The following is a 27,782-nucleotide window of genomic DNA, read 5'->3' as shown; positions in this document are numbered from 1 at the left end:
ACACAAGCATAAAATATGATCATTTCTACAGGACTTCAGTGTGTTTTTAAGATGACTAAGACAAGGAAAGAGAAAGAGCATTAGCTGAAAGAAGGACTGTTAACAGTAAAAAGAAGGTTTTGATTATATACTTGGAGGAATAAAAATTAGTTACATGCTAAAAGAAAAATGTTATTCAGGGTTTAATGGGGATTTCTAGATAAGTAATGTTAGTTGAAAATGATTATATGCACAGAAGGTCATTGAAAAAAGATAGGAAATTGCAATGCTAAGTGAATAAAACAAAAAACCATTTCAGTCTTTTTGTGACCAGTGAGACTTACCACTTCTTTTCTCTTGTCTGATAATATTGTGACATTCTGCATGTAGAAACTGCAAGTGATCAGCTACCATCCTCTGCTGGCATTCATGAGTCACTTTGCCATATGAGCTGGGATTCAAGTACTTCCGACATCTCATTTCTTCATCTTTTAATCTACCTAAAACCTACACAGAAGAGTTTAAACTGCAAGCTGAAGAAATACTGACAACCTATAAAGTACCAGAATGTACAACAGTGTATGTATGCAGAATGAGAAACAAGAGCGAGTAATAAAAGCTACAAAAGAACTTGTGCAGGATGAAAAATTTAATTTGTTCTTCTGAATTAGGCTATTACTGAATGAACATAATCTAGTCTGAGTACTAACTAGGCTTGGTCACTACTAGATGTCTACCAGCATTCCATAGTTTTCATCTTGAAATTTCTTGTTCCCTTTAACCTGGTGACTAGTCTTCCCCAATTTCTCTTATCCTACTTATTCCTTCTGAGAAAATTTTACCAGAATACCTAACAGAAAGAGAACTCCAAGAATCACTTTACTATTCCCAGTCCATTTGCTTGTATGTAAACATCTGCTCAACAGGCACAGGAGTACATCTGAGCTATTAATAAAAGCTTTTTTTATAACTCAATGAAGGTAATAGGCTTAATCATAAGATAAGTCAGATGAATACTGCCATAAAAGCACTTACACCCTGTGAATATGAGGGGACTCTAGGAAGAGTAGTGCAGCTGCAGACTGCTAATGATAGGCAAAACTGCTTTTGGTTTAGTTGAAGTCTTAGCCTGCCCCTGAATTTCAATACAATGGGGTGAAACCATTAGCTTAAAAGCAATCTCACAGCCCTCTTAACTCTTTTATCTTGGTAGTGCAGACAGTATAGGACCAAGAACTGACTCCTAGTGTTGTATTAATCCTTGTTTTCTCAAACTAGGTTACAAGTAATTTAACCACAACATAACTTCATATACCACAAAGCAAAATGAAAGTAAATCCACCTCAGAGTATGTAATTTTTAATAATGTTTTGTAACAACTGAAGTCTTTTCTAACCACATATTGCTAAAAGTCTAATGCTACCCTACTCCAAACGGAAAGAAAATAAGGAAGTGAGGAAGAAATACTAATCAACCTGATATGATTTAATTTTTTTTACTTTTCACTTTTCATACTCAAATGATTGAGTCATCATTTATTATGAAATATTTTGATACTGACTGTCCACCCATAGCAAGGTTTGTAGTTTATGTTCAGATTAACCATGTCACTAAAAAGTACCATTTCAATTACATGAAAAAATAACATGAAGAACAACTATGAGAACTGTAGAGGACAACATGTATCATCAATAAAATGATTTTAATTATTGCATGTGTATTGAAGAATCTCCTACCTTCTCCATGTACTGTGAGCAATTTGACTCTTGCAATAAGTTCGAAGCTTCTTGTTTATAATACTCCCCTGTTTCATTCAGAAAAGGACACTCAAAAATTTCCTGATAAAACTAGAAGAGAGAATTTTTTTAAAGGATAAATAATGTATATACTACATTGACATTCCAAATTAAAAATACATAATCAGAAATGTGTATCTACCTTTAGGGGGAATTTTTTCTTATACTGTTCAACATGAACAAAGGAGTTAATAACCCCATGGATTACTTTCTGGTTTGGGTCTTCTCCACAGCGATCACTGAAATAGACAAAGACAATATTTATGAGAATGCAGGCATCTGGTGTAACTCATTTATAGCCAAATTAAATAAAATTAATCTTAAAATAAAAAATGCACTTCTTTCTCTCATATACATTTGAATTGTTGAGATAGTTATTCATAAACATAAAAAAGCATTTAAAGGTCATAAAATTTCCAAGTATTTGCAAAGGATCTAAGTATTCTAAATTATATACTCTATGCAATGTAAGTAGTTTAAAAGCTACAGTAATTTCCATCTCGTATTTGTAGCCTTTTTTCATAGACTACCTTCACACTCTTGCCCTTTCCAAAAAATCTATCCTTTTCACCAGCACCACAACAAGAAGAATGCTGGGTTTTTTTCTGAATATTTACTATTCAACATATAGATTTCAAGTGGAATAAATTACACACCTGGCCCATTATGTCACAATATTTAATCATGCATCATACAGAAAAGGAAAACCTTACATCTTCCAGTCAAGTTCTAATCTTCAAATGAAGGAATTGAAGAAAATGTTGTCTTCAGTTCCATTCAGGTGAAAATAGAAGTAATTAAAACAAGTGCTTTGCATGCTAAAAAGACTAGTGTTCAGTCCTTTGCAAAGACTGGGAAATAACTAGCATTCAAAACAGCACAAACTTCCTCTTAAGACATGAAAAGTTCTTAAAAAATTCCACTTTCATATGCACTTTACAACTAAGTTTAAAAAATATTCTCTAACTCCTAAGGTGTTAAATAGGACTAAAATATGATTTACGAAAGTATGATTAAGCATCAAAGACAAACATTGCCATATACCCATCTAGGCGGGGGTAAAATGGGAGAGAAGTAATTTTGCTAATGTCATTTATTTTGGTTTGTAATCAGGAAAAACTCCAGAGGATACCCAGGAGCTGTGGAGGTTTACCAGGACAGCCACACCAGCAGTCATTGTATTATGCACACCAGACCATCTTCATGTATTCACAACTGTTAATCATTGATACTGCTTTCAAACACTACTGCTTTCTCTAGTCTGAAAACTTCAGCTCATGATGGGTGTAAAGAATTAGCTCTCTTAACAGATAATGAACAGTCACTGTATGGTTTATGCAGCTTTATCATCCATTACAGATGAACTGAACTGATGGGTTCCATCAGGGATGATCTGATTTTTTCACACAGGGAACAGGAAGATTTCCTCTGGTTGTGGGAGCTGAACCAATGGAATAAACCTGGGTTTGGGTACGTGTAATGACACCCTGCATCCTTGCCAACATCTCTCTGCAGGGTCTGGGTTATGATGGCAGAGGCAGCAGCACAGAATCATAGAAGGGAAAAGTCCCACCTGCCCTGGGCCTGCACCTCCAGCCCAGAGGGGCCCAGGAGCATGGAGAGCTGCAGGAAGCATGCAGCCTGTGGACACAGGGCTAGGCCATGGAGCATAGGAAGCCACAGAACTAAAAGCTGAGCATATTATAAATGGGGCTCTGGCAAGAGACAGCCCAGCCCAGCTCTCACATGCAGGGCTCTGGACCTGGTACACAAACACAACCACCATCACTGGAGGACAGCTCAAGTCCCAGCTTCCCTCTGCTCAGTTCACAGGCCAGTTGAGACCTGAGCCCATACATGTGTAGGAGGGGAGGGAGCAGCAATGGCCAGACCCAGGGGACTCAAAGGAACATTAGGAAAGAACTGTAAGAGTACAGGAGACATGCTCCGCGGAAGGGCTGGAAGGAAGGAAGGAAACAAGCTTTTGAAGCAGAGGTCATATGGCTCAAAGGTAATAAAAACAAACCCAGCACAGAACAGGCCTTGCCAGCTCTGGCAGCCCCTTCAGGTTTTTATTTACACCAATGGCACTCTGCTCCCAGCAATGTGTAGTGCAAATCTCAAAAAAATTTGACAGAAATTTTAAGGACGACTTTCACAAAAGCTGTAGTAGTAAGAACAAGTGCCACACTAAAATGGAATTGGTGACCCTGCAAAGGTAGAAGTCTATGAAACATTTATTTTCCTTCTTGGCAGCACTCAGCAAGCAATACAGATGCATAAAGCTACAGAACAGCTGCAACACAGAGTGAAGCAGGGATGTCACAGGATATCTTGGGTACAGGAAAGGAATCTGGATAAAAGATTAAGTGCTAGAAACACAAATTCCACTAATTCAGGTGGTGACAAGTTATTTTTTTCTAAAAGAAATGGAGAAAGCTACAAAACACATACACAAGAAAGTTGTGCTGGTTTATATTAACTCCATCTTGTTCCTGTCTTCAGACTCAAGCTAATGGTGGATGCTCAACATGTACTGTACAGTGTATTACTACAGCCCCAAAGAAGAACATTTTTAAAGTTTCAGGTACAATAATTGGATATCAAATTCATTAAAAGAAGATTCCATCACTCAAAAATGCTCTGCTGTGTCAGACCAAGGGTCTTTCAAGGCCAATTACTTACAGAATCAATTGTCAACTAGATGAGACTGTTCCAAACACTTTTAAAAAAGTTAACTTCCAATAGCTTTGATTTCAAACAAATGGTACAGATAATGTATAAGCTTAGACAGGCATAGGTCCAGTTAGTTAGAAAGTGTTAGTTATCTTTAGTAGAGAAGTTTTAGTCTGTACTAATCACACTGTCATTTGAGATAGCACCTGAGTAATTTCCAAATTATTTCTTTTTAAGAATTTCATAGATGAATTTTCTCACAATTCAAGATCTTGTCAGCTTCCTGTTGTGTTGAAACAAGAATGCTTAAGTTAATATTCAGCTCACCTTGTAGGAGGAATGCTTGGGGCTAGAGGGAGGGGGATGAAAGTGTTATACTCAGAACTCTGTATCAGGAGCGCAGTCAGACAAGACAGGCTTAAGTGATTTAAGAATTCTCTGCTGTTCAAGGGGGCTAATCCTGTTCCCTTTTGCTCACAGCCCTCCATCTCTCTTCCTCTGCTTTGGCACTCATCTAATGCCTTGCTGAATTGACTTGTGCCAGCTTGGTGAAACATTAGCCAAGATGGTTTTCTGCCACATTAGCAGTTGAGCTGGGTCACTAAGGAACTAGGCGAGCACCAAATTTAGCACACGGAAGGTAGCAGAGCACAGCCTGCTCCTTGTCGGTGTCAGTAAACTCTTAGATCAGTTTAGCCATCTTGTTCAGCTGAGCCACAGGCCCCTACTTGTATTTCTTTATTTTCATGTATTAAAAAAAGTTTATTGTCAGCTTTAATATATAAGGTATTTCACAAGCTTATAGCTTCTAAAAAGTTGGTGTGCTCAAGGCTGTAGTCAGAAATCTTCTTAAAAATCCAGTTAAATACACTGATGAAATAACATTTGAAAGAATTTGTGGCTCTGCTTCCCTACCTTTTCCACTACAGTAACAAAGCTACTTTTATATGCAATAATCGACTACAGCGTTAGTTATCAACTCCACATACTGTTGCATGCTACACAAACTTCCTGCCTAGAAGTAGTTCAACTGACCCATCTACATTAATTTAATTTTTTAAAGCATTTTAATAAACTGAACCATGCACAAACAACTACTATGAGGAAGGTGTAGAATAGAAGAGTTTTAAAGCATAAACATGTATTATCAATTTTATTAAAATTTTAAAGTTATATTATTCCCATACATATTCTTGCCTGTGTGACAGATATAATTTATGGATATGTGCCTTTTTAATCCCTGAATTACTTAACTCAAGGCTAAAAGACATTTAAATCACTTGCAGCAGCATCTTCAAAACTGCCTCTTAAAAGCTGTATTGAATACAGAAATTACAGCAAAGAACAGCAACAAGCCTACTTGTTACTTGCAAAGGCCATCCTCAGGATCCCCACAGGAAGCACTGCATTTCATGACTGCAGGAAAAAAACAGCTACAAGAAGTAGCTCTCTCTTATGTAATTCATTAATGACATGCAGATCACCAAGTGGCTAGAAGAAACTTAATATGAATTGTTGGATGTATATTTTGAGAAGCAGAACTGAATTAACTTCTCTGAGACCACACAAAAGAAACCCTAATAAAGAATGGGGAAAAAAAAATCCAAATCCAACCATTAAGAGACAATGACTGAAGTTTTATTTCAAAGTTTCCAAACAGTTTAGTTAGAAATAGCTACAACTTCTTACAGCCTCAAGATCTAATGCCTCCCAAAGCCAGTGACAGCCTTGATCTAAACACCCTGGGGAGGTCTACAATCAGCCTCAATTTTAAGGGGCATCAGATGTCTGTTGCCCCTTATGTGGGGCAAAAAAAGGTTTTTACACACATTTCCATTCCCACCCACCAGTGAAATATATACATTAACTAAGACAAGTCTCCAGCATCACTATGCTTGATGTAACAAAGGACAGTGTTCTTCACCATGAATTAGGGAATCTCCATTTAGTAAAAATAGTTTGAGTAAAGATGGATAAATCACTATTAGTCCTGGCTACAAAGGAACCATGATTCAACAAGTGGAAGCAAATAAATACTTCCTGGCTTCAGAAATGCCATCCAAAAGAGACATCATATCCGTTACTTTGTTGTCAAATATTTAATTCAGGAATGAAAAATACAATTAAACTATTAAAATTAGGTTTTCAATGCTTTACAGATTTTTTTTCTGACCAAGTGCATGTCCAAGGAACCTCCATCTGCCAAAATACCTCTCCCCTTCAGTTTACCTACACCAGTCTGGTCACCTGAGTAATCACTTAAAAAAATCCCAGTCATTAGGCAACTCCAGAGTGTTGTATCCTAAACCTGGTAGGAGTGCAGAAACTGATGAAACTTACAACTGCACACAAGATCTGTAGTAGATCCAAAATTTCTGTTTATCCCTAAATTAGCTTCTTTAGAAGTTAAATAAAATTTTAAATCAAAGCTTTAAAAGTCCCAAGCTCTTTGGCTTTGTTTAGAAGTATTTAAAAAAAAATTAAAAGATATTTAGAAATAAAATAATAACTTTCCCTCAAACTACAAAAAATAATTATTTTCATTTTATTCAAGTCGAACACCAAAAATGTTAAGTGAAGATACTGATCTGAAAAACAGAAACCCAGAAGCTTTGTCACTTGCAAAGGGTTCTGGGTTCCACACAAACACAGCCTCTCTGGCTTTGGCAAATCTTTGCCCAAGGCCTGGTCCTTAACTTGACTGACAGCACAAAAGCTAAAGGCAGACAGCATCAGGTGGAGAAAAAGGCAAAAGGCATCCTATGGGACCTGGACAATTATTCTAACTCCTCTCCTATTCCATTGATAAGAAGGGCTGCTGAAACAGAAAGATCACTACTCTGTGGTTACAGGGAATTCACTGCCTTTTTCTACACATGAAAGCCACAAATACACAGCTACAACGAGAAAAGCTGATAGACCATCACCCTCAGAAAAGAAGTTACCTTAAAAAAACTAAACATAAAAGAATTCTGTCAAAGTCCACAGATTTTCAAAGAAAAAAAAAAAAAAAGTGCAATACCCCCCCATTATGGTAAAGCAAGAAACAATCAAACACTCACTTTTTTATTTCTCGGAGGAGCATCCGAATAAGGATGGCCTGCAGTGGCTCAATCATTAATTTTCTCCACATATCAAGAGCTAGCTGTCAGGACACAACACAAGTTTACATCAATAAAAAGTACATTTCAAAAAAAAACCCTAAAAGCCACCACACCAAACTCAGAACAGTACCAAAGATGACACAATTCTCCATTCAGGATTTTAAAAATTCAGTTGTTATGTAACCTCTTCTTCCCCTAGTCAGGCAGTATGTGAATGCTGGCTTCCCAGCCTGCATTCTTCCTACACATCTCATAGAACTGATTTATTCCTTGGTTCTACTCCAAGTATTCCCAAATGCATGTAAGGACTCTAAGCAAGTTAGTTACAAGGGCAGATTTTGAGACTACACATAAACTAAACATCTGCACAGTAATAGGTAAGTAACATACCTTTCTAACCAAAGTGTCTGAATGTGTACAAACACCAGTATTTCTAACAATGATTGCAAAATAAGCCTCAGCTGACAAAAGGGAATTTCTCTTGGCCAGTTTTTCAGAGGTCACAGTCAAAGATACAGAATCCTTTCATCCAACACACAAAGAACATCTCCAAACTGAGATGCTTACATCTTAAGCAAAGTCACTGGCAAGCTAACATTTGGCTTCAAATGAATTCAAATCAATTCAATAACTCATCAGTTCTTACAGGTGAAACAGTTGCTCCCAAGATATACAATTTTTAAAAACACAGTTGCAAGAGTTCAAATGAGCTTTTACACTTGAATCAAAGTCAGATTTAAAGCCCAAAAGGGATAATGTGATCCCTTATATACAGAGAGTAACTGCACATAGGAGACCTCCAAAAACACCTGTCAGGAAGTAGCAGACTGGGAAAAAAATGAAACTGCACAGTTCAGTAAGGACAGACCGAATATTGCTTCTAAGAAAGCTTTGACACAACTAACAGGTCATTAGATTTAAAAATTAAACTATCAATCAGGTATGTCTTAACTGAAAGCAGGAACATAGCCATCAACTGCCAATTTGACTCTGTGAAATAAATTTCCTTTTTAAAAAGCAGACAAATGAACTTGCTTCAACTGTCACAGCTATTCAGGACCCACACTGCAATACAGAAAGTAAACCTGACACAACTGCACCATAAGCAGGCTAAAGGAGAGGTAAAGGTTTGCTTATAAATCCAAAGACAGATCATGCTCTGAAACCAAAGTTGTCTTAGGAGTGATTTTCACTGTCTCACTTTGTGGACAGTAGCTGGAGAACAGTTAAGTTTCTGTAAGACAACAGGAACTCATCCACTACAGAATGAAAGAAGCCAGCTGAAAAAGCCAGCTCTGGAGAGACAGAAGAAAAGGAGGGAAAAAAAAAGGAAAAGAACTGACACATTTCGTGACTATGAGGTGAAGAGAAACACCTCATGGAGATCAATTCTGCAATGTGGTGTCTAGCATGGTCCTTCTCACATATGAGCCACCAGTGGGAAGCAAAGTCAATCACCTATTGGAATTTTCTTGTCAAATAAACTATAGATAGATCAATCCAGCAACTTGGATGTATTAGTTCAAGACAGTTTCTCCCACTTGAGGATAGAGACTGATCTTACTTCTCCAACTAGACTGGCAATACTGAATGTGGCAGTTTTCTCCATTTTCCAGAATCTCTTTCTGGAGAGAAAAAACCCAGAAGGCACATCTTAAATAAAGGTATTTAAGCTCAGGACTCCCACAGAGCCATTTAAAACTCAGGAGTTTGAAATCAGTGATAGGAGCTCAACTCAAAAAAGCAGTGTCCTTCACCGAGCATTAATAACATACAGAGAAGAAAAAAGTAAGCAAGCACTTGCAAGCACTGGCAGACTATTTTCATTAACTTATCTCATCCTGTACGTTTCCTAGTACAATTACTGAATGTCTGGAACACTTGTGGAGATGAAGAACTGTTTGAAGCTGTGCCCACACACCTCACACACACACCTCTGCTCTCATGTACAGACCTACTGATACACCCCTTGGAAGAACTGAGCAAGAATGGACTTGTTTAAGATTGCTGAAAAGCTCCCAAAGTTTTGTTACCACACAAGAGTGATGTTTGGACCAAAACTTTAAAGCAGAGAGTGCAGTTCTGCTTCTAAAAATACTGGGCATTATTTCTGTAACTTCATGCTGAGATTGAAGAGAACTATACATAAAATAAACATGTTTGCCCTTGGGTAGATAAAGGCCAGATCATTTCAGTCACCTAAAATAGCATAAACAGTAATTCTTTCCATTCTAAAGTGATAAACAACAAATAATTTGACTTCTACTAGAGCTCTTGTACAATCCAAAGAATAAAAGATAGAATCCTACAGGAACTATAATGAAAGAGTACATGCTTTCCAAACAAAGACTTGACAAACTTGCCAAGTGCCTTGTAGGTCAAGAAATGGAGCAATGAATTCACCAAAATAGTGCTGCAATTTAATACATGAATGTAGGCCTCAAGTCTCCATTACTTTTCAGGACAAAGAAGTGACTGCTATAAACCTAATCCTACACCAGTTGTGAACAGACATTAACTTTACTGCCTTGGGATTCTCAAGAAAAGCTTTTATACTTTGTCACATCAAGAAATAGAAGCCTAAAAACTAATATTTCAAGGGTTTCCCAAAACAAAAGTATACTACTTCTTCAACATGTTTTCTAGATAGCAGTATCACTTAAGAATCTAAAGTTTGTTTGCAAAGTGTTTCTATTATCACATTTTAAACCCAAGTTTTCCAACAGTTTTCATATTTGTTTCTTTTCCCTGCCAGGTCACTCTTATTCTTCTACACCAAAACTGTAATCTCATTTTACAAGAGGAACAGTGCTTACATCTACAATATTTCTGTGACATAAAGAAGTGAAAATTTTCAAGGACAAAGATGAACTCACAGCATTCTGAAAACTGTTTATATCCAACCCCACTTTCAGAGATACCTACCTCTCCAATTTCCATCAAAGGCTCATTCATATCCACCCCTCCATAACCATACTGAAGATCAGCTTCAGTCAATTTGTTCTTCTTAATAAACTGTGTGTTGAGGTACCTATAGAAATAAGGATATCCTCATCAAAACAGGCAAAAATAAAAGGCTTTTTAATTTAAGTCCAGAATTGTGGAATGTCTTTCACATCACAAAATATATAACCTCCTTAAACCAATGCCATTGCTATTTGTAGAAAAATGTTATAATACAAATGACATTGAAAGAATTTCCATCACATTAAAACAGTAGTGTTGGTAACAGAGATCAAACAGGAACCTGAAATATCACTGTCAGCATTTTCTTGGTGAGCAATATACTTGTGTAAGAATCCAGCCTTTCAACATGCACTGCTTATACATACTTATGTGTTACTCATACATACATATATGTGCAAAATAACAACTTTTAACTTAAAAGTATTTCTTTCTACCTGTACTGTTTGTTCTTCTGTGTTTCTCTCAGACTGAAATGCAGAAATACTGCTCATTTTAACAGGGGAAACTTTTGTCTGTTATGATCCCTTGCTCAGGTCATGGTAACTAGCTAACAGCCAGATTACAAATTTTAAAGAGAAGAATTTTCAGAAATTATTTTAAGTAACAGCTATAAAGAAGAAATGTTATAAATGCTATATTTAAATTCAGTATTTACTACTGTATGCATAGTTTTTATAAAGAACACAAAATGGATTCTGTGCGAGATGTGCTAAAACATCCCTCTTGACTCTCAGTATTCCCACAGAACAAATATTGCAACATTTTAAAATGGAACCATTCTTTCCTTTCCCAGATAACTGGAAAAAAATTAGAATATATTTCCCTACTACACTTACAATATTTCTTATATTAGAAATGCTTAAATGAGGCAACGGAGAAGGTTTTTCAAATTTCTGATCCAACCAGGAGTTTTGAGATGCTCAGTTTCAGACACTGAAAATAGCCAGATTACTGAAGCACTTTGAGAGATTCTGGCTTCAGAGGCTGCACCAGACCAGCGACATCTGAACATTCTCGACATGAAGGCAAAAGCCAAGCAAAGGAGAAAAGGAGGAACACACTGTAAAATCCTGTGAACTTGAAAGAATTTAGGACACCACAGAGTAAAAAAAAGAAGGAAGACTTATAGTTCAGTGATGACAAACTGGAGTACAGCAGCCACTTTCAGAGCTACTTTCACACTCTCACAGGGTACTGCAACCTGTGCTACCATCAATACCAACCATGAACTGTAAATGCAGGTTTCTCTAGAAGGCTACAGGCCTCCATGTCATATTAATCCTGTGAGGACATTAGGAACACCTCAAACACCAGCCTTAAGCAGGCTCCTTGGTGGCATTTTCCCATCTTCCCCCATGTGAACAAAGCCAACAGCTGCCAATCTGCTTTTTCTCGTTAAACTTGCTCAGAAGGAGAGTCCTACACTCCCCCTCACTCTCTCTTCCATCAGTACATACAGAAAGAGAACTAAGAGTAGCATGTAAAACTAAATATTGCTATACCATGATACGCTGGTATTATTACAAATATTTTAAAGACAAAATGGAACAAAGCAAAAGCTGCACCATGTGTGTTTAGTTTTCAGAATTTTGTTATGAAAAATTGTAATACTTCTTTCTATTTTTTTCCCTTTAAATGACTTAAATTCAATTTACTGGATAAGGAAACTCTCCCAATCACTTGAAATTAAAGTACACAGACTTTTTTAAAGTACCTGTGAAACCAGTTACAGCACCAAGACACTGGTAAGGCCTAACGTCCAGCATTGGTTTTATCTACTATTTTTACCATCAGAACTACCAAAAACAACAACCAAAGACATTTCTTTCAGTGTTCCTTATTCCATCAGTTTTATCACCTTGGTTTAGTCAAGTACATGTGGGATTTTAATTTTCAAACTGAATCCAGATTTGTTTTCCTAGCAAAATGCGCCAAGGAAGCTAAGTAAAAAAAACCAAACCAAAATCAACACTGAAGAAAGAAAAGTTTTAACTCATTTTCCAATTACATGAGCAATCTCACATTTTAAGAATTTTGCTCAAAAGTGTCTCACATTTGAGCAGTGTTTCAAATATTGCCTATCAGGTTAGAAGCAGAGATGGAAGCCTAATTAAATTTTTAGGGAATCTTATTTGAAAATAATTTTCAGATTACTACTTGTAGACATTAATCAGTTTTCATTGCTGGAAGAATTATACAAACTAGAACCTGGGATACAAGAGAGTCAACTAAATTATGGTACTTTTTTCAGAGCTGGCATGCAATATGAAAAGAACTCCAACTGATTCATAAAAAGTAGAATATCCTAAAGCTTTGACTCAAACCATGCTGGTTCAACTGCAAACTGCCGTACAGTGCCATCCCTGTAGAAAAACTCCTAGGATTATGAGTTTATACACTGCAGGGTTGATTAGCACCAACACATTTGGCACTGCAACATCAAGCAGAACATATTAGTAATGAAAGAACTTTAGGAACTGTCTTGGATACTTACCTGTTGAGGCATTAATCCTTTTTGCTCATGTTCTGCTACCATAACTATATTCTCTCCAAAATTAACCTGAGGCATATTCATCTATTGCTCTCTCAACACTCTTCAACTTAACCTGCAGATCATGTTAAATGTCATGTTAATTTCAATGGTTTGACAACTCTTTTGCAAAGCTTACCTGTATAAACAGTCCATATAGTCTGCCCCTTTGCTATATTCTTCCCAGTATCTGTGATACATAACCAGTACTTGTTCTTCAGCTTCCAGAACTCTCTGTGAAGGCACACACACCCCACACACCAGAATTAGTATGAAAATAGCACACATACTTAGGAAGTTATATATGGAGTTATAATTTTGGAATAGTATTTGCACATTCAGAATTGTGGCAATGACCAAAAAGCTAACACATCTTAATACTATCAAGTTTTGGTAAGCCAGATAGAACACCTGGACTTGCTTTATTTTGCATTTAAAAATAGCAATCTCTCTATTGAATTATTTTCTATTGATCTTTTCAGAAGTACCTGCTTGAATAGGCCTGGCTCATATTCTTACATCAAACTAGTGGGATAACTCACAGAACCATTCTCTCACTGACACAGATCAGTTTTATATTCACCCAGCCACATGCACCGCACACTGAAGAATTGACCAACTATAACCATTTAAAACCACTATGTCTTACTGGATAGACAAGTCCTCATACTTACCAAGAACCACAGAATAAAACAAATTTAACAAAGCACAGATACATATAAATGGAAAAAAAAAGCATTAAAGTTTTTCAAATCTAGGCCCAAATCTTTTGAAATTTAAGCAAATAATCATCAAAAAAACTACTGAACTTCTCAAAATAGATTCATACTTCAGAGAAGTTCAACAATTTAAACTAATTAGTATGATTGGAGAGGGGGAACAAGACCCTAGAAATTCAACTTTAATTCTCTCTAGAATCTAGAATGTATAATTTTAAAATCTGGCTCAAGCAGCAAAGAAGCCCAGGCAAAAAATGCAAAAACTGGTAAAAAAAAAATTATGAAAGAAGAAAGCTGGTAGATAAAACTGAATTGAGAATGCTTTACTCTGCTATATGCATTTTGCAAAGGTTTTCCAACGTTATCTCAGAGACAAGTAGTGGATAGCCAATTTAAAAACCTGATGTGTGCTCTCTGCTACTTCCCAAAGCTTGCACTGTGCTGGCACCTGCCTGATAATCCTAAGTGAGCTCATTCAGCTCACAAAATAAATGAGGAAGAAATGATTCGGCAGAATTCTCTGCTAGTTTAGTGAACTGCTTTAGTCTATCAGAGTGCCAGAATTATCCTCTCAGTAACCAGTGGAACTGCCCATCAAGATACCCATCTATCTTGTCAAATACTCAGGTACCTAAGCATGAGGCCATTTAGCAGCACTATGCAGAATTTGCAATGCTTTGCCCCCTATAAAGACACTAAAGACACTGATAAGCATCTTATTTAAATCTACTTCTCTTTTTACTGATGTAGTAGATGGAGGCATCATTCATCTTAAACATGATGAATCATAATTCTAATGAAATTTGCTGTCTTAGCTGATGAAACAGAATTTATCTCACAGCTATACAGACATACAAATATTGTTGTCATAATAAATAATTTGCCATTATTTCCTCTCCTCCCAAGGGTTTGTGTTATCTCTCACATATTTCAGAAGGTTTTTGTTTCTTTTTTTAAGAGTATATACAACCAGTTTTCAAGACACTAGAGAAGATACACTTCTGTTGAAACAGAAGGCTAATGACAAACTACATTTGCAAAATTAACATGTTTCTCTAACTTGTTTGATTATAAGCATTCAATGTAAAAGAAAGAACTTGCTTTTCAAGCCCATGAATATACTGCATAAACCATAACTGTTGGCTTAGAAAGAAAATTATTTACTTTGTGTTGCATATCAATAGGTTTCTAGAATACCCGCCTACATTTGTGGACATGTTGTTACATGCATTACATATTTCACATATACAAGTATTGTGTCTCTGCAACTCTGTCATCTGTGATTTAGTCTCATAATGGCCTACAAAAAAATCAAAAAAAGGATGAACACCACCTCCATGGACATCAGTAACTGTACAGGTTACCTTGTGCAAATGGCGTACATGATTCTCCAAAAAAATTTTAGTCTCGGTATAAAGTCTCTCTCCAAGAGGTTCGGGATAGGCCACACACAAAGCATAAATGTCTCTGGGCTCAAAGTCAAGGTTTGTAATAAAGTGTGAAAACATATCAACAAAGTTTATGATTTAAAGAACCCCTTCTTCTCCACACATGCAGTTTAGGTTTTGGGCCTTTTTTACATCAAGTAAAAAGGATAAAATGGATAATTTTCTGGAATTAATTCAAGCATTGGCTTGTGCAAACTCCAAGTTTACAGCATCAATATTAAATTTTAAATAGTGAATGCTGAGGAGCTAAGATCTTGAAACTTCTGATAGCCCCATACTGATGTGGCTTCTAACCTTTATTTGCCATGCATAATATACAGTAATCTCAAGGTGAAAAGCAGCTTTCATGCACCATTCTTCTGTATTTGCAGCCAACATGAACTGAAACTCTTCTCATATAATGAAAAGAAGCACTAATTAGATTAAGAACATGATTATCAAGTACAGAGCAGAGCAAACTCATGGTGAAGCTGACTTCAAGTTTTCCTTCCTGAAGTCCAAAATAACTAACTGTCCCTGCATTTTGCCCTCACCTCCACAGCTAGAACAATTTCAGGAGACACTGAAAATTAAATAATCACAATGGTGATGTGGATAAAAGAAAGTTTGTATTCTTTTTAACCATTATTATAATTTCAGTAATCCTCTTTAGATCACAGCCACAAAGAACAGTTGTACTTGATAATTTAAACAAGCAGCAGTCACCTGTTAAGCCACCTTAAGGTGATTTTGTCCCTAAACTACCTTGCAGAGCTACACCTTTGGTTTGTATCAGGTTTTAAGAGTAATTTGAGGAAGAGAAATTATGACTGAGAACTTTGCTTTCAGAAAAGTCAAGCATGGATTAGGTCAAGCTTCACATGAACAGCTGTAGGAAATAAACTAATTCTGCAAAATTACTTTAAAACATGTCTTATGCACTAAGCCTAGGCACTTTATAAAGCCAGCCGTGGTAGAAATCAATAATTTAGTATATCACTTTAATCAAGGGAAGACAGAAGACCTGCTTTCCTCTAGTCTACCCTAAAAAGCACATGCCTATGTGAAAGGAGGTAGAAGACAGTTGAAGAGTCACCTGCTAATCTACAGAATAATGTCAGGCTCCCATCACATAGCTTGTCCAATTGCGTGTTTCATTTTTTATATAGAATTACTACTCAAAACAAAGAAGATTCTGATGCAGGAGAACTAATTAGGAAAAAACCCTTTACCTGGCAACTGGAATCTGAGACCCCAACCAGAATCTAAATTTGAGTACATTACTTCACTCATATAGATCATTGCTAGAATTCTCCTCAGAACAGCAAAAAGTGTTAAATGGAAACACTGTGGAACATAACGGGCAACATCCACTGCTTTGTAATAGTAGCTACCATTGCATTACACCAGATTGCAAAGTAATGACCAATAAAATATCAAAACAAGCTTAAATAGCGAAGAATGAAATATCCTGTCAGAGACTGTAAAGAATAATTGGTTTCTACACTTTCCCCTCCCCAACAAATTTTCTCAGTCTAAGGATGGTGAGTAGTCAAATGCATCCTCTCAATATAATTCAAGCCACAAGCCTCTTCATTACGCAAAGGTATTTTTGAGAAATTAAACTCGGAATAAGAAATCTTAATAATCTGCTCACAACCAAAGGAGATATGACTTTTTCCTCTTTTGACCCAAAACTACACTACCTGAATCACCACAACCTACAGATCTCTACAACAGAACAATTTACAAATTTAGAGGAAAGAGGAAGTCTTCACAGCAGCACAAAAATATAGCAATGGCAGTTTACTTGATGAAAGCACTAAACAAATATCTCTGATTTTTTCTTGTGAACAAGCTTCTCAGTTTTAATAATCCTTATTAAGAATGAAAATGATATCTCTACTCCTTTATGAAAATGCACATCTTCCAAACATGCCTTTCCTTATTCTAGAGAACAAATTTTCTTACAAATGAAGAAAGTTGAATCTAGGACTCTTGACATTTGCCACTGTGTTTAATATCAGCAGATACACAAACTAAGAGCTTAATGACAGAAGCACTTGAGCAGGCACCTAACCCTCCTGTATAAACCAAATACTACTTGCTGGCTATCAAGTTTCTCTGGAATTATACAAAAGAAAAGATATCATGAGACTGGAATATATCTGACTGAAGCAAAATTGTTCTTCCTTGCTCAATTTGTACTTGTTTCTTTATGCATTTTATCTCTGAGTCCAGAATACAAATTTAAGTGTCATATTCAAAGTGTTGTGACTCTCTTAACAAACAAACAATCTCTGAAAAAAAATCTCACTAATCAGCACTGGTATTTTCCTCCATAAACTTACAGCATATTTTTCCTGTGCTGTTGTCCCATAGAACAACAGGAAGAAACCTTTATGGTTCAATAATTTATCTTTAATGGTGAAAGCCATCTGTTCTTCCAGTTCAGCATGCAGTTTTGCAGGGTGAGAAAGGCCAGAGGAAGCTGCAGCCAAACTGCTGCCTAGGGGCCTTTACTCTGTATTGAGAACAAGAACAGCAAAACCCTTCTGAGACCCTTAAGTGTTTTGGTAGTTGCTATTTGAGGGGCATTACCCAGCAATGGGAAACTGAAGCACTTCCAAACTAAGAAAGAACAACAACAAAATTACTATCAACAAGAAAATACTATAGTCAAGGCTATAAAAACTCAAAAATATTGTCCTTAGATTTAAAAAAGCACCTAGTTAAGACTTCTCTAGGCAACCAGTGTAGAGCTTCGGGAAAATTTCTATTCATCAATCTTCTGTGACAGAACCAAAATTTGTAGAGAATTTCAGGACTCAGTCAGAAAGAATCCCAACCATACGAACTTTATTTACTCTTACTTCTCAGACAGTTGTTTTTAGATACATGTTTAAGTTTCTGGTTCATCATAGGGTCCTTGCAAAACAGTACATTAGAGAAGGGAGAACAAATTTGGAGAAAAAATGGCTAAAAAAAGCAGGTGGCCATGCTGCATACTTTTAAAATAATTCTGTTTGAAGTACAACTGTCTCTGGGTACTGTTGATCTTATTTTAACTTATTGGGTAGCAATCCCAAGACAACAACAAGAAGAGCTTGATGTCCTACCTGTTAAAAAAAGTTCTAGTTAAAAGGCAGTTACCAAAGTACAGAGGAACTACCTACCGCTCTAACCAAGCCTTAACTTAAAAAGCACTCCTATGCCTACTGAACAGTCTTGAAAGTGATACAATGTATTCACACTAACACCTCAAACAGAGACATAACTGTCACTCATTTACCAGACAATGAAACAAGTTCATACACATTTCTTTCTGCAGAGAATCTTAAAAGGAAATCTGAAGGTCAAAGGTGGATCAGGATGACTCACATTTTAAATAAAGTGACATGAGGTCTTTCAGGTGATCTTTTCCAGAAGATTTTAACTCTTACACCATTGTGGTTCCCAGCTCATTGCCATTCTAGCATTTCAAGTATGAGGTAAAATGTTTATTTAAAGATAAGCCATGTTTAACAATAAAATTACCATAAGTTACAAAGGAAACACTATATTCAAGACAAACAAGTTCTGGAAAACTAGTGGGGCAAAAATTAGTTCTAGAAGTGGAATATGTGCAGTACAAGCCTGTCATCCCTAAAATACTGTTAGCTTCCATACTCCATTGGATCTCAGCTGCCCCGAACAGCACAAGGGAAAGCTAATACTTCCTAGAATACACTGATGCAGACTGAAACAGTGGTTGCTTGCTGTATCTTATCCTTTGTTTCCACATCCCTGTGTTGACTATACAGTACAAAGATCAACTGATACTATAATCAATGAAATAACCCGTATGGGTTTTATTGAAATAATGAATGGGTTTTATTGAAATAATTTGCCATCTTTCTATTGTGCTGATTAAGCAATAAGAAAAAGAGTTAACAGAACATTTCCTTTAGAATTGCTGTAGATGTTTAGAAACACTACTCCAATTAAACTGAATTTAAGAGAGAATAAAAAGTTAACAAGGAACAAGATGACATATTTTTTAAATGCCAATTTTTAAAAAATTATCCTTAATACTTTAGTCTTCTTTATGTATAAAACCTGGAAAAAACTTTTATTCCAGCTGTACAGAACTACCAGCTCCACCATGGTGTTGAGCACTCATTGAGCAGCTTGTGTTAAAACGCAAAGTTTGGTTATAGGAAGCAGAAATACTAAACAACCAACACTCAAGCTGAAAATTACACAAACTCCTGGGGCCATCCAGCCACAGACAAAAAGCCAAAAGGCTCATGCCTGTGCCAAATCAGGCACTAATAGTGCCACTTTCCAAGGAAAGTAATTAAGAGATGATACTAAGTAAGGTCTTAAGAATTACATGCCAAATGATTATTCCAAGACTGCTTCCTGAGTCTGCTATTCATAAGCAATCCTTTTCTGATGTTCAATCAACTGGACTAAATCCCAAAAGAGGATCAACAGCAAACTCATGTGCAAGGTCTCCACATAAGAAGTTGTAAGCAAAACAGTGTGACGAGGAATCAATACAACATCTCCCGCAACAATTCTTATTTTATATTTAAATCTATTTTGGATACCCTTGTTTAAATGCTTAAAGTTTTAAGTTGTAGAATTTAACCACTTGATAAAGACTGAATTATGTAATCCTCAAAAACTGCTTAGAAAGAATGACTGCAGAACAACTTCTCAGCATGTAAGTACCCACCTAATTAGTTCAAATTTTTTAAAAATTCTGGAGTCACTTGAACTTGACTTCAGTACAAGGTGGTAGGTCATGCTCCCAGAAAATAATTACAAAATTTTTAAAAGAAAGAGCTCTTTAAGATTATTACAGCACAAAACATCTCCACAAGAACTAGAAGCTATGTACATATACACGTGCACATGCTCAAAACACAGGCACACGGGAAAGCAATTCTGAGAAACAGTTAACATGTTCAGAATAAGATGAGACTTTAGAGTCAAGCCCCTGCCCACAGAATAAGCTTATCTTGTAAAAACTTATGTCTAAGGATCTTCTCAGGTGCTTCTTTTTCCACCCACAAGAATTAATAAATCAATAAATAAATCTAAACTATTCTGCCCCCTTGCAATTAAACCCAACTGTGACCAATCCCTGCAGAAGAGGTGCAAAGCATCCTAAAATTCTCAAATTATTCACCCCGATGTAATGGCTAATGAATATATAGACACAAGGCACAGTATAACTGGTTGGAAATATTATACTTCTTTTAAAAGAAGTTCACTGAAACTTAAATCTGGCAAAATATTACAGGTCCATTTTACATGTAAAACACAAACCTTTCCACTACAACAATGTATGTACAGCTGTCACTTAAACAGCAACACCATATGAATGCAAAAAGAGTAGTTATTCTTAAATATAGCTTAACTGTCACAAGTAATAAGGCAGTAACAGTTGAGGGAAAGGAAGGCTTCTAAATAAAACCTTGTTGTGGAAATGCCTAGTATGGTAGTTATCAGTACAGTTAGAAATGCAAAGAAAAGGGAGAAATCTTTACACAGAACAACCTCATCATCCCCCACATCCCAAACTTAAAGATGTGCACTCTCTGTCTTGGGTATTTCCTCAGCTACACACAAACACTTAAACATACAAGAAAACCTCATTGTCAGAATAGGGAACACTCAATACCTGTAAGAACAGCTTTAGCATAAGCTAAGTACTAGAGCTTCCAAAACTGACTAAAACTAGACCAGTTTACTTTTTATCAGCATGGTGATTTTCACATAGATTACTTCCCAAATATGCAGAATTCCCCATCCCTTTCAACTTATTCACAGTCCTAATAACAGGTGCAGCCTAACAACAAGCTGCTCAAGATCACTGTTATATAACACAGGTTTACTCTGTGCTAAACACATCACACAAACACATTAAGTCAGATTTTTCACTTAAAGGATACGAGAAGCGATCGTTCCACGTTGCTCTTTCAACATAATCCAACATCACAACAGCTTTAATCGTTGTTAGAAGTTTGTTCCATGTTTCATCAAAGTCAACTACTCGTGGTTTCAAGGACATTGTGGGGCTTTAGTGTTAATCTGTAGAAGAATTAAACATGTCAGACAACATTGCACAATCATTAAAAAAATATACACTTCCTTTGAATTTTTTAAATTTAAACTTTGTACACTGTTGCACCACTATGATAGAGCGACACAAAGAACACCCACCCCCTCCAAAATGAAGCTCACAATCCCTCATTTTTAATGCTTTGGAATGGAACATTAATTTTCCATAGGCATGAGCAGCCTTTAACATCACACCAACTAATCTAAGCATCATGCTTTGTGAAGTTCATTATCCCACCAAACTATTCATTTAAGAGTGTCACATGAAGAAAGCAACTTTCCTGCAAATTTTGATTTGTTCACTTTTATTCAAAGGCTGTTTCAACTGTATCTAAGAAAATTTGGGGTAAGAACAAACTTAACTATTACCAGAGTATCTGAAATTCCTACTGTCAGTTTGCAGCCTATGTTCACCTCAGGCTTTCATGAGACATTTTTGGTGTTACATTTGAAAAGCCACAAAACCCGAAAGCTTTGATCGGGATGTGAGAAAGAAAACACAGGGCAATATGCAGAGCTTGTGCACAGCTTACTGCACTCTGCAACAGGACAAACAGTGACATCTGTCAAGTAAGACACGGCTTGAAGATACAGAAGCTGTGCTAGTAATAACCTATCAAATACAGCAGAAGAGATTTATTGCAAAAAGAAACCGCACTCAACATTAAATTATCTAAATAAAACTAGGGGAAAAGTAAGGTGATTTTAAAAAAAGACAACTGGGAAGGCCTCATTACCACTAATTTAGAAAGGACCTGATGTGTGACATTCCATGCACAAAGCAAGTCTAGTTCCTGCTCAGAAACATGACATTGTAAGACTACAATAAAAAGTGGAAAGAATACTTCTATTTCCATTTCAAAGAGATGGACAAGTGACTCTTGTCTTTCCAAAATTTCAAGGTCAGAAGAGAAAGTAGAAAGCTAGTGACAGACTTTGAGTCCAAAAGGTAGACCTCTGTAAGGGAAAGAATCAAATATCATGCTAAAAAACTATTTAGCAACCAGCTTACTGCCTTAACCACTACCAGATCTCAGAGGATATATCACTTCTCAGTTTAAGAAAAAACCAATGAAATCAAATGCAACTTTTAGCATGCATGCATACAACCTGACCCCCTGACTAATGAACCAAGCTCCTCAACTGCTGTAAATGTTGTGATATTTGTAACACGGTTACTAATTCAATCCAGATATGTCAGCAGGAGCTTACACAGAAAAATCAGTGAGAAGTGACAAAACAAAGATCCAGCAAAGAAAGTAAGCTGAAAAATACACTGGTTCACAGAAACATGAACCTTAGGCAGACAACAGCTCACTTCCAGGATGGGAGAGGGGGAAGTGGTAATCTTCAAAAAGCCCTAATACTGCTCTTATGGAAAACTCGAGAGCATTTCCAGCTGGCCCCAAGAAAAAATAATCATGGTCTACAAAAGACATTAAGAATCATAATAAGTGCTTGTGGTAATGAAACTGTACGTGCTGTATTAGAAGTCACTGTCTTGGAAACACATGTGGTACACCCAAGGTAAAAGAGCCCTTTTTTCAAAGACAAGCAAAACTGAGGGGAAGAAGGAAGGGAGAAGAAAAAGTCCTCCCCACAGTATATCCCAATGTCATTAATCAGTAACACCGCATTCAGGATGATTAAAACCGAATACCGTGTAAAGCATCCACATGGTCACCCAAGTATTCTGGAGTTAAATAGTTTAAGATAACTGTTACTTGGCATTCTGTTAAACTTTCATGGAAACTTAAATTTAAATGTATTTTACAGATATTTCAACACGTATGGTGTAACTTTCACTGTAAGACACCGGGTTTTTTGGGGTATGCTGTGCTCCAGTGTCAGCAATGCACAAGCTGACCAACTTCGATTATTAAATGTCTTGTATTGATCATGGTAAGAACTACAGGAAGGCAGAATATCTACCCTTGGGTTTAGACTATTCAGGGTGTGGGAAGCCATACCTGTTTGATAAGCCCTAAGGTAAACAGATGTTATTGAAACATATTTACTCGACATGATAATGAAAGGATGCTGCTTCCATCGCCTCATTCTTTAAAACACACCACTGTCATACTGCAAAGATTTGTTCACACAAATAAACATAGTATTCTGTCCAGTATCAAAGAACGCTCCAAATTTCCACTCTATTTAACCACCTCGAAAAGCAGCATCACAAGCCCATGGCGGGTGCGCAGCCACAGGCAGGAGCACTCGCGTCAAACAGGTGACCGGTGCTGCCCGCCCCCACCCGGTGCCCCGCTCCCCACCTTCTCCCTCCACCAAAAGAAAAGCGAAACTGGCTGAGGGCGCAGCCAGCGGATAATGAGCGGCCCCGCCGGAGAGGCCGCACCGCGCCCTCGCTGCGGGGCAAGGGCAGGACCCGGGGCAGGGCGCGGCGGGCGGGCGCTGCGGCACAGGCACCGCCGGGGGATGGGGGCCCGGGGCGGGGGCCAGCGGTGGGTCCGGGGCCGGACAGGGGCAGGGCCCGATCGCCCCCGCGCACAGCCGGCGGGGTCGGGACCGCCACCTCCCCGCGAGCGCGGCGCTTCCCTCCCTCAGCGCTGCGGGCGGGCCGAGCCGGGCCGGACAGGGCGAGGGCGTTACCTGGTGGCCCGGGGCCCGAGTCAGCGACCCCCGCCCGGCCTCCTTCGCTCCTGCCCTCGGCCGCGGTCGCTGCCCCGTTCCGTCCTCACAGCGCTGCCATTACCCAAAGCCGCTCGCGCCCCGCCCCTCTGCCGGCGGCGCCACTGCCGGGGTCGGGGCGCGGCCCCGCGGCCCCGCTCGGTGCTGTTGCCGCCGCGCCGCCGCCTCACCCGCGGCGCCGCCGCCCCCGGGTTCTCCCTGCTGGGTTCTCCCAGCCGGCCGCAGGATAAGCTGGGACCGACGGGTCCCGGCGCTCCGTCACTTTCCGATCGCACCCTCCCCCGCCGGAGCAGCGGGGTTTGGTACAGCCCGCACTGTACGGCGAGCGCGGGCGGCCGCACTTCCCAGCGGCGGGGCGGTCGCGGCGCACGCGTCACTCCGCCTCCATGGCGGGACCGTTCGCGTCCCGCGCCTTCCCGACATGGAGTCGCGGGGCACGGGGGCTGGAACGGGCCTCTCCTGCGGGCGCGGCATTCCCGGGCTTCGTGTGAGCAGGTCGCCGTTACCTCAGAATGTGGAAGTGTTCTAGTCCCGCCTCCGGCCCCCAGAAGGGAATTTCCCCAGCTCCCAGCACCCTGCTCGGTGCGGGACCCCCGGGCAGCGCCCCGGCCCCGGCCCCGGCTGCCTCGGCGGAGCGCCCGCCGTCCCCGAGGGGGCCTCGGCGGAAAGGGGCAACACAAAGTTGTCGGGTGGAAGTAACAAAGTAGAGTCGCTGTGGAGACCAAGTAGCCGGGCGTGCTCACGTGCCCCGGGCGCACGTGCGCGCGGTGGGAGCGCCGGGCATCGCATCGCCCTGCAGACACCGGCAGGTCGGGCCGGGCCAGGGCGCTCGCAACTGAGCAGAGCAGCTCTGCTGTAAAAAAACAAACAAACAAAAAAGGGATTCATTTAGAGCACACAGCGCAGCTCTCCGTAGGAGACAATAGTCTTCTGGAAATCAGATATTTATTTCTGAAAATTCTCTATTGTTCAAACGACTCAAAACTCACGTCAAAATAATTGCTTTCCCTGTTTTGAAATCAAGCCCTTGCCCATTTCATTTCCAGTACTTGCAGCTTTATCATTAAGCCTTAATGCTTTCCTTTGTGTTCTCTTTTAAAATTATTTTTATTAGCTCCTTCTAGACGTTTTAAACACTATTTCAGCTTTCTCTGTTTTCACCCTAAACCCCTTCATTTTTCTATTCTGCTAGTTTAAAGTTCTTCTATTTGCTGGGGGGGAGGTAGGTTGTAACTTTAAGCTTTTGGGTTCTTGTTATTTTCTGCAAGTGTTGGATTGTATCTGGGGTACTTTCTCCTTTTTTAGAGGACTGAAGGCTCTTTTTTAGTGGTAGCATTAGCCACAAGCTTTTGAGTTAAACTCTTAGCAGTTCAAGTATATGCTGGCACAATTTAATAATGCTATTTAACCATGCTGTGTGAATGTATTAATTGTACAAGATCAGATATCATAAGCTAGATGGCCATTAATGAATAACATCCTTATCTACACACTACTCAAACATTACCCAGTGCATATTTTCTATATTTCTGTTATATGAGGAAGTTTAGTCCTTAGTTAACTGTTATAAACTGGAAACATAGATACAGGAAAGGAGGTATTTTTCAAAACTAATAATTTGGGTTGTTCAGCATGGAAGAATTGTGTAGCAATTTTCTGAAGTTATGAATATTCACAATAAGCACAGACTTTAATTAGGTACCAAATCCGCAACTATTCTGCACACTGTTCTACAAGGCTGCAGTTGAGGAAGCACAATTAGGGAGTCACAATTCAGAGGAAGAACATGAACATTCATTACTGCTTTTTTGTAAGGTATTTTAAAACTGTTCTTGGATTTAAATGTATTTAGGAAATAACAGAGAATTATTTAGGAATTCCAGAGAATTACCACCTGAAAACATAGAATGGAATATTGCAGGAGTCAGATGAGCAAGCTGAGAGCATTACTGTGTGTGTTCCTAAGGTCATCTTGCCACTCCCACAGTGCTGCCTGTGCTTCCAAAAGAACAAAGGTTCTCATACAGTCTATTAAGAAATAATTATAATGTATCTTCCAAGAGCAAGACTAAAACTTGTGTGTATGCACTTATGTGAGTGGATACGTGATTTATGAATCAGTGAGTTCAGTTCAGTGCTAGCTCTGTGGTGGGGCTGCTCCTACCTGCTGAAGCCCAGATGTTGATCATGTGAATTAACCTGCTGTGCAGATGTGCCCAAAACAGCCAGCAATGAGAGTTGCCATTTGTAAAGCATGACCAATTAACGGTGGCATCCTCAGCTACCTCAGTCATGTCTTGATGCATTTCTTGATGACAGCAGATGTGCAGGCTACTTTAAATCCTGTTTGACCAAGGCTTAGTGTTGTCTTCCAGCATTTGTAGATAGAGAAGACACAGATAGGGGACAGATGGAAACTCTGGAAGTTTTTGCAGGATAGTCCTATGGAGAAGTCAACTTACCAGTTCTTTATATATTGTTGATTACAGTAGTGAGTGACATAGGTTATTTTCTACTACATGCACATGCCATCTTAAATCTTTGCCACCATATATACAAATTTATGTTTATTTTATTACATCTGCTATCAAGTCTGCTCATTGTCCTAACCAGTATTGCAGTATTTCCTGAGTTTCCCTGTTGTTTATATGCATTTGTTTTCTCTTATCTGATACTTCTGTTTCTCTGTCTGTTTGCATTAACTTGTTTTCTTTTCTCTTATGTAATTAATTCTTTTGGAAGGAGCTGTCTATTTTGTTTATGTTGATGCTACATCTAACACTGTATTATTCTGGTACAGAACTAGGTATCCCACAGCCCTCTGGTAATACAAACACTGTATTAAGTGTGCCACTGTACCATCTACTCCTTTATTTAAATGCTGGTTTAGACTGCAGTCTGAACTGATACTAAGTATCCACATTCCCCACTACCACCATGTCATTTGCAAATGCCTTTCACGTTACTATCTACTCTTCTTGTCTTTGATTTAAAATCCTATTTTTAGAGTAACATATTCATTAGCCTTTTTCATGTAGAAAATGAGAATATTGACTGGATTATTTATGTTATATGCATGTTATATTCAATTTTTACTAAATTATTTAGTCTGCATTATTGATGCAGATAATAATACAATTTTTTTTTAAAAAATAATATTTTGCTTCTGAAAACAAGATAAATGAAAGCAGGAATGGACCTTTATTTCATTATAGCTATTTTTCATCTAGACTTTTATTGTGGGTATTAGTCTTTCATGTGGTAATGTGCAAAATATATGTATAAACTGAACAAGTCTTTTGTGATTATAAAATACGCAGTAATTAAGTATTATTCTTGTATATTTTTAAAAGCTTATGAAGGATTTAAAATGTATGATTATTTAATCTGCTTTAACCCCTTTAATTTTCATTAAGAAGCAGACGCTTGCTGCACTTTTGGCCACAAGATGGCAGCACTGAATAGATAAAAAATAGCAGTTCAAGAGTTTCAACTTGCTCAACATAAAATATAACTAATAAAACCCACACCTTTTTGTCCATGAAATAGGAAAATTAACAAAAGTTGAACTCTCTCAAACAACATTTATTAGTTAGCCATCAAGTGTTGAGTTCTCCCAGATTTATTCTATTCTTCCCCAAGATTGCTTGGAAAAAAATTTGCATATGTAATTTTCCCATCTATTATTAAAAAGGGGCACCGATTTATTTTCATGTCATTGTAGCTAACAAGTTCAATTATCTATTTGGGCAATTGTAGTTAGTTTTTCTTTCCTGTTTTTTTTTTTTTTAATTTGCTGAAAAAATATTCTGCAACAT

At 38.1% G+C, this 27,782-nt stretch overlaps 1 protein-coding gene across 2 annotated transcripts in view; it reads right to left on the bottom strand.

The window, feature by feature from the left end:
* The window catches only part of CUL2 (cullin 2), a 41,096-nt gene extending 16,820 nt beyond the window's left edge, over nt 1–24,276 (bottom strand). Inside the window, exons 1-9 of one of the 2 annotated variants that reach the window (XM_059840262.1) lie at nt 24,135–24,276; nt 21,144–21,282; nt 15,136–15,238; nt 13,192–13,286; nt 10,481–10,586; nt 7,514–7,596; nt 1,918–2,014; nt 1,716–1,826; nt 324–486 (exon numbers count right to left, since the gene is read on the bottom strand). In XM_059840262.1, coding sequence (XP_059696245.1) covers nt 324–486; nt 1,716–1,826; nt 1,918–2,014; nt 7,514–7,596; nt 10,481–10,586; nt 13,192–13,286; nt 15,136–15,238; nt 21,144–21,262 — 877 coding nt within the window. In that variant the 5' untranslated portion in view covers nt 21,263–21,282; nt 24,135–24,276. Of the gene's footprint in view, nt 1–323; nt 487–1,715; nt 1,827–1,917; nt 2,015–7,513; nt 7,597–10,480; nt 10,587–13,191; nt 13,287–15,135; nt 15,239–21,143; nt 21,283–23,925; nt 24,079–24,134 lie in introns of those variants that run through there. The other variant, XM_059840255.1, reaches the window with a different exon arrangement.
* Between the last annotated feature and the right edge of the window lie 3,506 nt (nt 24,277–27,782).

Source organism: Haemorhous mexicanus, chromosome 1, assembly GCF_027477595.1.
Source record: "Haemorhous mexicanus isolate bHaeMex1 chromosome 1, bHaeMex1.pri, whole genome shotgun sequence".
Classification (NCBI taxonomy): domain Eukaryota; kingdom Metazoa; phylum Chordata; class Aves; order Passeriformes; family Fringillidae; genus Haemorhous; species Haemorhous mexicanus.
The sequence above is the reverse complement of the archived record's forward strand: the minus strand, read 5'-3'. Positions and strand labels throughout refer to the sequence as shown.